This window comes from Hemicordylus capensis, chromosome 1 (genome assembly GCF_027244095.1).
Source record: "Hemicordylus capensis ecotype Gifberg chromosome 1, rHemCap1.1.pri, whole genome shotgun sequence".
NCBI lineage: Eukaryota > Metazoa > Chordata > Lepidosauria > Squamata > Cordylidae > Hemicordylus > Hemicordylus capensis.
The window spans coordinates 210,493,401-210,509,843 of NC_069657.1; the positions used below are offsets into that span (position 1 = coordinate 210,493,401).

General features: G+C 45.8%; 1 protein-coding gene across 4 annotated transcripts in view; it reads right to left on the reverse strand.

Moving 5' to 3' along the window:
* LOC128335059 (anoctamin-5-like) overlaps nt 1-3,202 on the reverse strand; it is a 94,976-nt gene extending 91,774 nt beyond the window's left edge. For all 4 annotated transcript variants that reach the window (XM_053272857.1, XM_053272847.1, XM_053272838.1 and 1 more), the window contains exon 1: nt 2,936-3,202. In XM_053272857.1, the coding sequence (XP_053128832.1) occupies nt 2,936-2,999 (64 nt within the window). In that variant the 5' untranslated portion in view covers nt 3,000-3,202. The remainder of the gene's footprint in view (nt 1-2,935) is intronic.
* Between the last annotated feature and the right edge of the window lie 13,241 nt (nt 3,203-16,443).

Below are 16,443 nucleotides of genomic sequence, written 5' to 3' on the forward strand. Positions count from 1 at the left end.
GAACTGTTTCTGGACTACAACTCCCATAATCCCCAGCCACAGTGGCCAATAGCCAGGGATTATGGGAGTTGTAGGCCAACATCTGCTGGAGAGCCGAAGTTGAGCAGCCCTGCATTAGAGACTTATGTTATGAAGATACTTGGTAACCCTGGCTAACTTGGCAAAGAGGCACCTTTTAATGTGGTGATTCTCTTTAGTTAGCAGGGGGAGAGTAACTGGCCCTATGCACCCCCCAGCACAGTACCCCTCCAGTGACTGTTGCTGGTGTCTATCTTATGTTTCTTTTTAGACTGTGCGCCCTTTGGGGACAGGGATCCATCTTATTTATTATTTCTCTGTGTAAACCACCCCGAGCCATTTTTGGAAGGGCGGTATAGAAATCGAATAAATTAAGAAGAAGAAGAAGAAGAAGAAGAAGAAGAAGAAGAAGAAGAAGAAGAAGAAGAAGAAGAAGAAGTCACTTATGGTAGTATTTCAAAATTACTGCGTGGTAATGTGGAACACTCCTGAGGATGTTTCACACTTGTGTTTTCCAAAACACTCTGCCTTTCAGGTCCTATTAGTCCACTTGATCCAGCTTATAAAAGGAATTAAGAATGGAGGATTTGTAATAAGAGATGAGGAGAGTTTTTTCAGCCTTGGGCTTTTCTGCCCAGTTGGAGATCACTAGAGGCATGCCCCAAAAAAACAGTAATACAAACATGCACTATTCGTTCTACCACCAACCCTCCCATAGCTACCTCCAAACAACAACAACAACAACAAAACTTGGTTTCCTCACTCAGTTTCACTCCTTCCCTAGCACCCACAACTGACTTGGCAACAGAAAGTCACAGCTCCCTCCACACACATGCTTCCTCTACACACAAAGATTCAGCAGTGGCACACTCAGGCGGTCCCTTTGCAAACATCATTATTCTTTCAGGCTTGGTTTTGGGCAACCCTGAGTCAATGAAATCTACCATCTTAGTTTCAATAGAAAGATACGTTGCGGACCATCATGCTCGAGTGCACGGTCAAACCGACATGAAGTACCTTTGCTGTTTCACTATTCAGGCCTGCTCAACTTAGGCCCCCCCAGCTGTTTTTGGACTACAACTCCCATAATCCCCAGCCACAGTGGCCAATAGCCAGAGATTATGGGAGTTGTAGGCCAACATCTGCAGGCGGGCCAAAGTTGAGCAGCCCTGGGAGGGGACTTTCCTTCAGAAATCAACATTGGCAAAAAAAAAAACAGCTTAAAAAGATTCGGCAACAGCACACTCAGGCAGTCATTTCTAAACATCAGTCCTCTTTCAGGCTTTGTTTTGGGCAACCCTGAGTGCTGAACTACAACTCCCATCATTATTCCAGATGTTGCTGAACTACAACTCCCATCATTTCCAGCCACAATAAATTGTAGCTGGGGGTGATGGGAGTTATAGTTCAGCAACATCTGGAGTACCACAGGTTGGGAACCCCTGCCTTATGGAAAATATACTGAGGCTGTTCTCACACGCAGCCTAACTCAGGGATGTCCAGCCTGAGTTAGGCTGCACTAGGATTGAGAACTGCTAGGATCAGGCCCAATCCCAGCTGGGCAACGCCGCCTAGCCCTCCTTCTTAGCCTGGCAGTTGGCCGAGGTAAAGGGAGAGAGAACTCACTTAACCTGGGCTATGGGCTCGTGTGTTCACTGGGGCTATGTTTAACCCCAGTGGACTCAGAGACTGGTGCCTAGAGTATCCGTCTCCTGGGGGAATCTTCCAATGCATCCCATGGGTGTCACATGATACACTGGGGGATCTCTGGAGGCTGGGATACATCATCCCGGACCCAGACTCCAGAGCTCCGTGCTGCTGAAGGCACACAGTTCAGATCGCCTGGGAGCGTGCTCCGAGCACCCAGGCACAGGCAGCCATCACCTGGGGGGAAGGAGAGTTAAACCAGCCTTCCCTCCCCCCACCTACCGCCCCACCAGCCCGGTCGTGTGAACGACCTCACTGTATTTACCTGAATCCAAGAATAGTTTTTTCCCAAGCCTTTTTTTTTAATAGGAGATGGGCTTAAATTTAGAGTCCTGTTTCTTTCAAGTAAATGCAGCTATAACCTCTACTTTTAAATTCAGAGTTGTCTTCGACCCGGGTAAAGACAGCCGACTGACCCTCCTTCTCAAATGCACTGCCCGCCACGCCCACGTGAAGTACCTTTTGCTGTTTCACTCACTCCTCAAAAATGCCTAAAGGGAGGGGACTGTCCTTTAGAAATGGACGCTGGCACAAGGCAGCCCATGTAATGTGACAAATTCTACGAGAAGGGCCCAAATGACTGTCGAACCATATGGCCACATTCCCACCTAGCTACAAACATATTGCTGCATGTTTATTCTTCCTCCACGGCAGCGCCTTCCTAGAGACCTTTAGGAACATGCGAGGCAGCCGCTAGTCCCTTCGGAAGGAGACGCCGCCCTCCTTTCTCCCACGGCCTTAGGGACATTCCTGCCCATGCCTTGGCCCGACCAAGCCAAGCGTGTTTCCCCGCCCGCCCTTCCTGCACACACAGCCGGTGTCCGGCTGGAAAAAGTGACCCTGCGGCGGACACCTCTCTCTGCCGCTCAACACCCGACGGCAGAGTCAAGAACCGCCAGCCCAAGCAGCCAACCAGGCGGCGGCGGCGGCGCTTCACGCACGGGCTGGCCTGCACCACCTCCCAGCCGCACCCTGCCCAGGCCGGCGGCACCGTTATGTCCCTCCCGGCCCTGTGGCTTGCGGGCAGCCTTCAGCACCGGGACTGGGAGAGTGAGCGGGGCAGAGCAGCCCGGGATTTGCAGGGACTTGTGGCCACCGGCAGTGTCCCGGCTAGGCAGGTCCGCCCTTGACACCGCCAGGGGGGTGCGGGTGCTGAGCGGCATGCCCACGCTCTTGCAAAGTGCTGAGCTGCCAGTTCCGCCCTACTCACCCCCATCGGCGGCCAAAGACATCTCGATGAGGGTTTCTTCGTCCTTTCTTCCCACCCGATTCATGGCTGCTGCCTGGGAAGAGAAGCAGGCAGGGAGGCTTGCCAAGCGGGCTTGAGAGTCAGTGTGGGCAGAGTCCAGCTCCAGATAGGAAGAGGAGGAGGGAGACAAGAGCACCACCCCCACCCTCCTCGGCTCTCTCCCCTGGAATCCCAAGGAAAATGACTTAATTGGATGGATCTGAAAGTAGAGCAGGGTGGAGGGGAATGCTGCTCCTCCAAGGGGAGGAGCCTCGCCCAGCCCTAGACGATGAGCCGGGGAATGAGGGGGCGAAAGTTGGTGAGTCAGGGTCTGCGCGGGCTGCCAAGGTTCGAGATCAGGTTACTTGCGTGAACTACGTCAGAGGAGGAGGGGGAGAGAACGAGGGGAAGCCTCTGCTCCTTGCCCGCCCTCGCTGGCTGGCCTGGCTTTGTGCCACCCAGCCTTTCCCCCGACTGATGCTGCTGCTCTCTGGATGGGTCTCCTGCTGCTTCTGGCTCACACCCACGAGCTGCAGCAGAATTTGCAAGGAGAGCCGCGGTTGCGGTTCTAATCACTCCTCCCTGCTGTCTCCTCTTTTAGAAAGAGATCGTTTCACAATCAGTACTGATGTGACATGCCTCCAACTATTCTCTTATTCTTTATTATTATTATTATTTTTAAGCACAAAGAGTCTCAGCAGACAGCGAGGTGGGGAAGGGGAAGAGAAGGTGGGCCTCCTCAGTGCATGAATTTGGGGGGAATCAGAGAAGGCCCTCTTATCGTGGGGGACAGTCCCCAGCTATTGTTTTTAGTAGACAAAGGGGACATTTTTTGGCTAAAATTGAAGTGAGAGGAGGGGGCTGTAGATTTTATTAAGGGCCCCCTAAATTCAAGAACTATCCTTCTCTGGCAACCAAGATGATCAGGGGCCTGGAGCACCTTCCTTATGAGGCAAGACGCATTTGGGGCTCTTTAGTTTGGTGAAGAGGTGGCTATGGGCAGATGTGATAGAGTTGTATAAAATGATGCATGGAGTAGAGAGAGTGGGCAGAGAGGAATTTTTCTCCCTCTCAACACTAGAACCAGGGGTCATCCCATGAAACTGAAGGTTAGAAAATTCAGAATGGACAAAAAGAAGTGATCTTTCATACAGTGCATAATTAATATATGAAATGATCTGCTGAGGGATGTGGTGATGGCCACTAGCTTGGATGGCTTTAAAATGGGCTTGGACAAATTCATGGAGAACAGGTCAGTCAATGGCTACTAGTCTGGTGGCTGTAGGCCACCTCCAGCCTCATAGGCAAATGCCTCTAAATACCAGTTGCAGGGGAGCAACAGCAGGAGAAAGGCCATGCCCTCACCTCTTGCTTGTGGGCTTTCCAGAGGCATCTGGTGGGCCACTGTGTGAAACAGGACTGGACCAGATGAGTGTTGGGCCTGATCCAGCAGGGCTGTTCTTATGTTTTGGCCATTTTGTTTGCTCAAAATACACACAAACAAACTGAGGTGCGTCACACGACACATGCGAAGCACCTGACGGGGTTCTGTGGGGAGAGTGGGCTAAGCCCGCTCTCCCTGCAGATGAGCAGATGCTCGTAGCTAGACAGCCAGATCGGCCTCCCACACATCACAGAGCCAGTGGGGGCTACAGGGATCGGGGGCCACACCGCCCCTGGAAGTTCCAGGATGACGCATGCGAGCCCAGGAGGGGCTCATGTGTCGCCGCAAACTGTGGCAACACACGAGCACAAAAACTTTGTCAGTCAATTTATCATGCATGTGGGATTGTCACAGATGATACACAGATTGATGTCTAACATATTCACTTTAAACCATGGAGATGCTTGCTCATGCACCTATTTATGTTTTTGAAATATTAAAGAGACACATTTTGTGATGGTCCCACTTAAAAGTTTAGAAATGCATCAGTGGAACTGCTTGTGAATATTTCACTATCACAAGGGTAATATTCTTATACAGGTGTTTCTAAGCTATTCACAGCTAAACTGGTTCTACCATAGAAATAATTTCTAATCGAGGTAATGTTTACTGCAATGTTTATCATCAAGTATCTTGGGATTTGAAATAATTGTGCCCATGGAACAGGTTTTCCCACAGGGGCAAAGAACAACATTAAGCACATGGAAAATGTTTAAGTTCAGCCTATGATCATTTTGCCTGCTGTTCAGATGAGGAACAAAATAAAAACAAACAAAAACTGTCAGCAGCCAGATGTATTGCTGTATGCAGGAGGTACCATATTAGTTTTTCTGGTACTCTCTTGATAAGCAAAATCAAGACAATTTTTTATAAATGAGTAGGCCAGGTATTGTGCTATTTAGACCAATGTATTCAATAATCCCAAAATCTTCGGTTTACGATGGGAGCTAAGATGCTTTAACATTTTCAACTGTGCTCTAAAAAGTGTGGAAATTGCAAGTTAAGGTGCCTATCTTAATTCCATGCCATATAAGCTGTAAAGACTTTCTACAGTCTGGTATATTATGCTGGCTTTAGAAATAAAGCCCCATGCACCTACATTTTGCCTTGGTTTTTCAGCTCAAGATTAAGCGCGGGAGGAATGCATCCAGAAAGACGCTCAACATATGCAGTTTAGGTTAGGCTGAGAGATACTTGACTGGCCCAGAGTCACCCAATAAGTTCCATGGTTGAATGGGGATTCTAACTTGGATCTTCCCGGTCCTAGTCCAACACTCTAGCTACTATGCTCTGCTGGGCTCTCAGCATATGCTTCAGGACATGAAGCAGTTCCACATATCATTCATCCAGGAAAACTTTCTCCTTTCTCTCTTCACGCTGCTTTCTTGTCCCCCAGTCTCAATGGAGGAGAGAGACAAGATTGCCAGGCGGGAACTCTTCCTGATGTTCTGCACTGTGTTTATCTGCGTTTCTGCACATGCCAGGAAGCACTGTGACACTATTTCCTTCCCAAAATGAGCAAAAAATGTTTATTCGGGGGATGGGGACTAACATATTTGTGAATTACACTCACATATATTTGACCTTGCTCTGAAGGGACTAGCTGCTGCTCTTGTTGACCACTGAGCCTTTTCTCACAATTCCATGAGTGGGCTAGCTGGCGGGCAGCGGGGAAGGCCGGAAAAGCCCACCTTCCCCGCGGATGATCCCCAGGACTGTGTGGACACATGAACCACATGCCAGATGGTCTGCTGCCATTCCAGGCAGCGTGGGGGCCGGAACACTTCGTCCTGACCCTCACCGGGATTTGAAACACCTTTGGATATCTCTGGCAATTTTCAAAAAACACCTGAAAACCCATCTTTTCACCCAAGCTTTCTCAGCTTCCTAAATTTGGGGGGTTTTAACATCTGGTTTATTTTAAAATTGAAAACCCAATTTCGGGGGGAGGGTTGATCACTGTAATTGTTTAATTGTTGTTTTAAAATGTTTTTAAATTGTTAATTGTTATTTGTTTTTAATTTGTTTTAGCTCTTTACTGTTTTAGTGGTTTGTTTTAATTGTAAACCGCCCTGAGCCATTTGATACAAATCAAATAAATAAATAAATAATAAATATCCCACAATGCACCACTCCAGTGGTGCATTATGGGGAACCCCCTGGCAATGGCCAGGAGCCCACTCTTGTGTCAGCACCAGCTGGGAGAAGCCAGCACCAACACACGAGCAGTTAGGCCGGGTTAAGGGCACACTCATACCTTTAACCTCAGCTAACTGGCGGGCTCCCTAGGCGGGTGCCAAGTCTCCACTGGGAGCCACGCAGCTCCTCCCTAGCCCAGTCTTAGCTGCTCGTGAGAACACCCTCAATGTTTTCTTCTATCCTTCCATTTTTAGTCAGAGGTGCCATAATCAAAATATGTCACTGAGCTCATGGATCCATTAACCAAATAAATGGTAACAGCTATTCAACATATATTTTTCTATTTGTAGCCATGCTATTAATATATCACTTGTCAGATTTGAAAAAAGTTCTTCTTATCTGCTTGGGATGAATCAAAGACTGGATCTAGCTATATGCAATTTCTGCAGCTGCTGTTATCATTTCTGGCTGAGGTGTGGGGAACTGGTGTCAGCCCAGACACATTTCTAGAACTGAAACTGCCCATTGGATCAGTGCAGGTTGTTAAGGACCAGTGTTCTCTCTAATTTTTTTCATCATCTGTGCGTGGAATGAGTTTTGTTCTGGGCAGCAAGTATTGAGGCAGTGTGTGCACATGCATTCAGAGTGGGGCCTTCCTGGTTCACCCTGAGCAACAGGATCTAAAACGGACTGAGTGGACATCAAAAACCGTGCAAGTGAGTGCACATACGCACGCCTTAGAGGGAACACTGTTAAGGACTACAACTGAAAAATGCAATTTAGTGCCAGGTATTAATGGCATATTCACCTAGCAGTGCATTTGTGGAATGCTGTAGACTCATGAGCAGTTGGGTGTATCACAATGTTGGTGTATCACAACACATCAGACATTCATTCATTCATTCATTCATTCATTTGATTTATATACCACCCTTCCAAAATGGCTCAGGGCGGTTTACAATTAAAACAAGCCACTAAAACAATAAAAACTAAAACAAATTAAAAACAATATAGCAATTAACAATATAAAAACATTTTAAAATAGGATTAAACAGTTTACAGTAATTAAAAGCCCCAAAATTGGGTTAAAATTTAAAAACCCTGCAAAGCCAGGCCAAACAAATACGTTTTATACACTGTGGCTTTTTAGCTGTACCTTTGCTAAATGGGTGGTATTTTGGGGGAGCACTGTGCCTTGTAGAGATGCATCAGGCAGATATTCACCAGTGGCATCTCTAGGAAGTGATTGGAGAAGCTGCACATGTTGAATTGTTGCCTAGATGTGTCTCTTGCTCCTGATGAAAGCCTTCTGCCTCAGGCCTCTGAATCTTCTCAGAATTGCTTCAATTCTGCTCAATTTATATAACTGTGTTTATATAAACACAGTTATAACACAAATACAAGCTATAAAATAGCAAATAACTATTACACTACCCCACCTTAAGCAAAAATCAGGCAGAAGCCCCTCATATTTCATACCCCTGCTAACTTGGCAAATAGGCACCTTCCAATGTAGTGATTCTCTTTATTTAGCAGGGGGAGAGTAACTGGCCCCATCCACCCCCAGCACAGTACCTCCAGTGACTGTTGATGGTATCTATCTTATGTTTCTTTTTAGATTGTGAGCCCTTTAGGGACAGGAAATCCATCTTATTTATTTATTATTTCTCTGTGTAAACCACTCTGAGCCATTTTTGGAAGGTGGTATAGAAATTGAATAAATAAATAAATAAATAATATTTGAAATAGTTAATCAATAGTTAAGCAGTTAATCAATCAACCATCACTTATCAATAGGCCTTAACCCAGGCTGGCTTCTCCTGAGGAAAACATTCTGCTGCAGGCTTTCTGAATCCTCTCAGAATTGTGCCTTTATACTGTATAGAGGTCATTCACACAGTCAAAAATGGTGTTCTACCTGGGTTTGGGAGCTGTGTGTGCTCCAAATTTTTGGTTGTGTGGAAGTAAAGGTAAAGTAAAGTAAGAGGAAAACCGGGGCAGAAGTGATTGTGTAAAAGCAAGGTAGGAGGAAAAGCTACCCAGATTTGCATAGGAACAAAAAAAAATGGTTGTGAGAGAAAAAGCATTGTCTCCTTTTGAATGTTGTATGCACATCTAGCAGCAGGTACCTAAGGCAACAGTTTCTAAACAGATCTCAGCAGAGGCATCCTTTCCTGTATGAAAGAAAAAGAGGTTGCCTCTTCTAAGATGGCACTTGACACTCGGTGTTCTTATATGTACTTGCGTTAAAATTAAAATAAAAATCTGCATCCCACTTGCTTTACATACACATCCTCACCCTCATCCTTTGAGAGATTAGGCTGGGACATAAGCATGGAGAGATTTCCATGTTATGTTAATATTGGTCCCTGTAAGTAAACCCCTCCTGTATTCTACCAAAGAAAATCACATGGCTCTGTGGTCCTCAGAAGTTGACACCAACTCGAGAGTACAACTTTACTTTAAGTAGGAGGTGGGAAGGAAAACATTCCTCACCTCCAGCTCACTCCATCTCCCCATGGCGCGCTATGCTGGGTTGTGGCTCCTACAGCGGGGGCTGTGCTCCAGGTCTGGCTTCAGTGGGGGTGATGTGGTCTCCACACCTCCACGTTGCACAGGGCCTAAGATGACGAGGGGCCCAGGGTGACTGATTGCCCTGATTCAAGCCCTGCGCCCACAAGGGGCTAGCAGTAGAAGTCATTCAAGTTCTCTACAATCTCCTTATCTTCCTTTAGCACATACCTCTAACTCTCTTGACATCCAACAGTCCCACCACCTCTCTGGTCAGTTTTTTGCTTCTAATTTACTTAAAGAACTGCTTGCTGGTGGTCTTAATGTTTTTCGCCAAAGTCGTGTTTTGCATTTCTTACTGTCTGCTTGCATTTCCTTTGCCAGAGTGTGCTCCTTTTTGTTCTCCTCATTTAGTCTGCCTGCAGTTGCCACCAGCTCCTCTTCAACTAGCTGTAAATAGACTTTACTGTTGTTTGGTTGTTTGGTTGGTTGGTTGTTGTTACATTTTAGCAGTTCCGTTTTTAACTGCAATTTTATTGTTTCCACTTTTGTGCAAACCACCATAAGACACAAGTTTCTGACGGTATACAAATGTGATACACAGATCTGGGCAGTACTTCCATTTTCTGAAGAATGCTGCCTTGATTTTAATAGCTTTCTTGACCCTGCTGTCATCCTGTTTCAGTTATGCACACTATGAGGCTATTCCCACGATCAGCCAAAATCTGGCTAGGGGAGCCTAGCCTGATTTTGGCTAATCGTGGGAGCCTCTCGGCGGTTAACCCGCCTAAATACCCCTCCCCTAAAACCGGGTTTGCGGAGCGAGTGCTCCGCAAACCCGGGTTTTTTTATCGTGAGTAGCCGCGGCTCCGCACTGTGGCTACTCATGAGCAGACCCCCAGAGGGAAGGCGAAAAGCTGCCTTCTGGCTCTGGGGGTCTCGCCAACATGCCCTGTGTACTTATCCCTGCTCCCCCCAGCCCCCGCCGGCTCCATCACGGAGCCGGCAGTCGTGTGGGCGGCTGATCTGGCCGCCCAGGGTTCCCGCCCGGATCGTCTGCAGAGAGAGCGGACATAGCCCGCTCTCCTCACTGTGCTTCCCAAACCGGGTCTCACCGATCGTGAGACCTGGCTCTAGATCTATGTTCTCCTCGTAGAATCAAGCATTCCAGCTCCACCAATTTGGCTCAGAGGCATCTAGCATTTGCATAGAAACCCTTCTAGCAATGTCCTTCAATGTCTCTTGGATGTGTGGTTTTTTTCACTTTGCAGCTTTTTGGTCTCTTTGATTGGCTAGCTTGTCTTCCTGTACTTTCATTGCCTACAATGATCAACCCCTTTCCCCGTTTGGACAATCAGAAGTGCTCCCCGTCCCCTATAAGGTCACAAAAAGTAAATATTTAATGTGTGATACAAATATATGATCATACTCCAAATGCTTCTGGAATTTTACTCTTCCGGGACCTACCCAATCAAAAAGATATGGGGAGGGAAAGGAAAGGAGAGAAGGAAATCTAGAAGGCTTATTTACTCATCTGGTATATACAACAAGATGGGAATGGATGATGCAAACAAACATGAGTCGTCATCAACAACAACAACAACAACAAAACTCTATACACCATCTCTAATAGGCATAGATCATTTAACTTACTTGGAATGTGTGTTAGGTTTTTTCTAGTTTTCTTCAGAGTCTTTCTAAAAATGATGCTGAGTAACTGATAATAATACATGCTCACATGATGACTTCATGTCATTTTTAATATGGTGTGAAAGTATCCCTCTTGGTAACACACATTCTGCTTTATGGCATTGGCCCCTGAGGGGACAAGTCCACAGATTCTTATGTTTCCAACCGGTACAGGAGTGGTTGATCTGCTGCTGCTGCTGCTCTACTAATACTACTTTTTCTTCCCCTTAAGACATGGATTTCACAGCCGAAACTGACCAGGGTACTTTCTTTTCTTTGCTTGTTTGATTTTAGTGTCAACACCCTATTGCAACACTGGTTCTTCACTTTGCAAATTTCCAGAAAAACCTCTCTCTCTCTCTCTCTCTCTCTCTCTCTCTCTCTCTCTCTCTCTCTCTCTCTCTCTCTCTCTCTCTCAACTTCAGTGTTCTTGCATTGTACCAGTCTAGTGTCACACAGCTGCAATAGCATTCCTAAGCTTTTCTCTTCACATCAGGTAAACACAAAACAAATACATCCGTGATTTCTTTCCCAAGTGTGTCCACACAACTGGGGAGTGGGGTAGAAGAGTGCGTTTGAGCCCTTATACCTCACTATAAGCCCAGGTACCAAAGCCAGACTACCCCAGTGGAGAGCACCAGGATTGGGACTGATCCCAGCAGCACTCCACATGAGCAGCCCTACCTGGTAGAGCTGTGCAAGCCCAGGTAGGGCCGCATGTGTGAACGACCTTAAAGTATATTTGGAGGAAATTTATTATATGTGAGCAGTAATGTATTGAAAAATGTGTTTGGGGGTATCTCTGTAACTCCAGTGCAGTGGAAACACATGGGAAGGAGTTGTGGATGTGGGAAGGTTCAGCATCGCATTCTTATGTAACCATAAGAATTAAAGCACAGTGCCCTGGCTTGCTACACATGTGCACAGAAAACACCTTAAGGGGTGGTGACTTAGGAAGGGACTACAAAGGGAGGGAACACAATCTGCAACATCTGCTCCCCGGTGAAAGAAAAAAAGTGGGGAAAACTGTAAGGAATGCTTGGGTGTGGATGCCCGAAAATGACTCTGATAAGCAGTTCTTGCGGTAATTTGCTGAACCTCTTGCAAATAAACAAACAAAGCCGTCCTCCTTCTGGAAATGTACCTTATTGGGAAGCTGTATTCAGAACCAGGAAGTCACTATCTAGGACTTTCCAGGACTTTCACCCTCCCAACTCTGGCTTCAGAACACTCAGTGGGCAAAATGGCTCTGCACCTTTAATTGATTTCACCTTAAAATTATGGGGACTTCAGAGCTAAAAACTCAGGAAATACAGGATGAATATTTTTCAAAACAATACCGTACATACCTTCATTAAAAAGAATTAAAGGGACATTAAAATGTGATTTTTAAGCTCTAAAAACAAATTGTTTGCTGCTTTTTGTCATCAGATAACATATGTTGTGGGTTAAAAAAAAAAAAAAGCTACATTTCATATCAGATCAGTAACTGTCCCTTGTGTCACCTAGCTGATAACTGCAAGTGTTCAGGCAGGCTGGACAGAAGACACTTTTGGTTCATAACCAATAGAAGCCCCATTCAAACATTTTGTGTGAATGACTGTACCTGGGTTCATTTTTAGAGTAAACCTGGGTGGTGGCCCCTCAAATGCATGACACAAATAGCAAATGTACTGCTATACCTGTGTTTAACATAACGTGAATCATTGTACCTGTGTACAGATCTGCACCTGTGTACACTCATTGTACAAGTGCTGAACATGATGTGTGAACGGGGCTAGAATGTTCAGTATAAATAATAGTAGGATGTTGAAACTCCTCTTCATCTTAACTATACTGGCACCAACTATACTAGTGCCATTGTAGTTAAGATGAAGAGGAGTTTCAACATCCAGTATATGGTGCCCATATGCTTAATTATGGCGCCAGTATAATTACGTAGAACAAATGAAAGGTAGCACAATGGAAAGACTGGTTTTTCAGCTTCAGTCCATAGGAAACTAAAGTTATATGGCTTCCCCATATAATGTTTTGTTATCAACATATTTGTTATCAAAGGGTAATAAAACAGTACGTTGTCATTGTCAGTCTCATATAAGTCCCCCAAAATAATTTATAACTCTGTAGCTCTAACAGCCATGGGAGAGTTATGCAACATTTGCTCACTCCTCATTCCAACTGGGTACATACAGAACTGTAAGAGCACATCACAGCAAGTTCAAGCAAAGCACAGGGAAGATAAAGATCTAGTCACTTGGAAGATCTTGTGAGAACATTAGACTTGATCATTTGAAAAGAGAGTTGCAACTGCAGTGTGATTCATCTTTTACATGAATATTGTTAATGCCCAAAGCTGATGTCAAAGAAATTAGCGCCCACAAACATATTAATATATTTATAGACCACTCTCCTCAAGAGACTTCGCAAGGAGTGGTATAGTAAACCATTGTAACAGCAAAATTGCTTCATCTGTTGTTGCTGAACTCAGTTTATAATTTGTGTGCAAGATGTAAAAATATAATACTTTCCTTCCTGGATCAAGACAAAGTCCACCTGTCCATCACTGTCCCACCATTCCAGAAACAGCTAGGCAGATGCCTCTGGGATGCTTGCAAATGATAGAGATGCTTGTAAATGAGGAGACCTGGTCTTGTGGTAGCAAGCATGACTTGTCCTCTTAGCTAAGCAAGTTCTGCTCTGGTTGCATATGAAAGGGAGACTACAAGTGTGAGCACTGTAACAGGCGTGAAGCCTGACCGCTGGTGGCCCATGTGTGGCCGTGACAGCGGCCCTGCTGACCCCCACCCCACCCCGGTCTGACATGGTCTGGCTCTCGAGTGGAGCCTTGAGGCTCCGTTCGGGAGTTGAAGTTCAACTCCCGAAGGGGCCACATGGCCCCTTCAGGAGCTAAACTAAGGTTGGCGCTGCATTCTCAGCATCAGCCTTTTAACTCCAGAAGGGGCTGCATGCTTGTCGGGGCCATGAGGTGCGGCCCCTGATTGGGCACGGTCTGGGTTCTTTGAACCCATTGGCCCAATAGTGGCTCTGCCCCTGCACTGTAAGATATTCCCCTTGGGGGATGGAGCCACTCTGGGAAGAGCAGAAGGTTTCAAGTTCCCTCCCTGGCAGCTTCTCCAAGATAGGGCTGAGAGAGATTCCTGCCTGCAACCTTGGAGTAGCCGCTGCCAGTCTGTGAAGACAATATTGAGCTAGATAGACCAATGGTCTGACTCAGTATATGGCAGATTCCTATGTTCCTATGTACTTTATGTTTACTATCCTATTTTTCTTGACATAAAACTTTCATTTAACTATTGTGGCTAATATCCATTAATAGAACTACGCTTGATCAAATGTGGTCCATGTAGCTCAGAACTGCCTTCACTACCAGGGTTTCAAGAAGAGGTTTTCCCTAGTCCTACTACCAGTCCAGGAGATAACCAGGCACTGACTCTGGAACCTTCTGCATGCAACGCATGTGCTCTGCCACTGACCTGAATGTAGGCCCAAAAACCTTTTATTTAGATTTAGATGTTCTTGGCCTAAAGATGGGGGGGGCAGGGCGGGGGGGGGGATGAATTTTAGCCTGATAGAAAATAAAATAGATTTTAATTATCCATGTCCCACATAGATCTTCTGGGGTAGCTGTGCTAGCCGATTGTGGGGCAGTTGCCCCAAGTAGTACGGTGGGGATGAGGGATGGGGTTCTTTAAATATGGACCCAGGACTGGTGCGGGGAATGCTGGGCAGGTGGCAAGATTGCCAGGAGTGTCTGTGGGGAGGTCAGAGAGCCACACAGGGATTCCTATGGGAAGTTCTGGGCAGCCCTGCGCTTTCTCCCAGCTTCCCCCAGCTCATTCCCAGCGTCCCCTGTCTGACTGTCTGGCATCTCCCCGCTCCCCTAACAGACGCCCCTGGCGGTTATTCTCCCCAGCTGCCTGGCCTTCCCCATGCCAGTGTTGGGTCCGGATCCCCTCTCCAATACTACCTGGGGTATTTGCCGCATGATTGGTGCCTCCCTGTGGTGGAGGGAGGAAATGACACCATCAGGAGTTCCGATACTCCTGATACTATGGACATACTGTCTGAGCATTGATAGAAGCTGTAGTAGTGAAAGCGGTCAGGAGGCATTGGCACGTTTGAAGTACCAAAGTGGCAAGTAAATATGAATGATGCTAGTTGTGCCCTGGATATGCAGTTTTGGGAGTGGCCAGACCTGAGTAGGCAGGGTGGTGAATTAACTGAATTCGGGTCAGAGAAATGTTTATGATAAAGTAACTTGTATTCTTGAACATAGTCCTCAGTATCAGTGAAACACACGTGCTTGTAATGAAGATCAGAAGTTGCATATGTTTATTAATAGCTACTGGGGAACATTTCTTAATTTATGTTCTGTAAAATGTTGTATTGGGGATGGAAAACAGGTTCCTCTCAATCTTGCTGTTTGCCGCCACCTAGTGGATTAATTGTCTATAATAATGTTGATAGTGTCATTCTACAGGTTTCTTTTGCTTCCTGTGCAACATGGGAAGAAGATGGAGTGGAGATAATTAGGCAGTCACACTGCTAAACTGTTAAATATTATTGTTAAGCCTTCGGTTTCTTAGATTACAGACGAAATAAAGCTGATATCAAATGTGACGGTAGCTTATGTTAATCTACAATTACAAGAAACTATGAAGACAGTTTTTCGTGGGGGTGGAGCATGTTCTTGCTGTTGAAAATTAGTTACAGTTTATTCCCGTGAAAGTTAGATGACTGTGTAGGATTTTGAATGACACTGAAACATTAAATAGCACTGTAAGCATTTGGCCACAGAGACCTTTAAATATTTTTTTTTAGTTACCAGGAGTTGCAAATTAATGAGACAGTGATGATGAACAGTATCTTGAACTTCTGACTCAACTTAAGGGTTGGACAACTGACTACCCATGATAACTTTCTACTGGAAAGTTATCCAATCTGAAGAGAGTGCTGTATGAATTTGCAGGTCCTGAGTTCCTGTCCTGCCTTGTTTTAGACTAGTCCATGTTTCCAGTACCCTGTCAGATTTCAGTACTGAAGTACACTTTTCTGCTGGATGCTGTTTTCTGATGGACTAAACCATAAGTTTTCAGGTCCCTATCAGTCCTTAGTACCCCACTCAGATTTTAGTGCCAAGGCAAGTTTTTCTGATGAGTGCTGATTTCTGATGGACTGGACCCCATTGGTTCCCAGGACTCTGACCGATTCCAATACCAAGGTACACTTTTCTGATGTGACTACACCATAGGTTTTCAGGACCTCAGCAGTAAGGGGTTCTGACAGGCCCAGAAAACCTATAGTACTGTAATCTGGCAAGGTACTGGAAACCAATAGCGTCCAGTCTATAAGAAAGCCGTACGCATCATAAAAGCTTACCCCAGTTCTAAAACCTGAGGGGATATTATTATTATTTATTCGATTTTTATACTGCCCTTCCAAAAATGGCTCAGGACTACTAGGACTGACAGGTCATGAAAACGTACAGACTAGTCCAGAGATTCTCAATGTGGGTCCCCAGATATTATTGGACTTCCACAATCCCCAGTGGCCTTTGGTTGGGGATTATGGGAGTTGAAGTCCAAGAACATCTGGGGACCCGACGTTGAGAATCCAGCACCCATTAAAAAAAAGTGTGCCTCTGGACTAAAATCTGACAGGAATGGATCCTGAAAACGTACTTTCT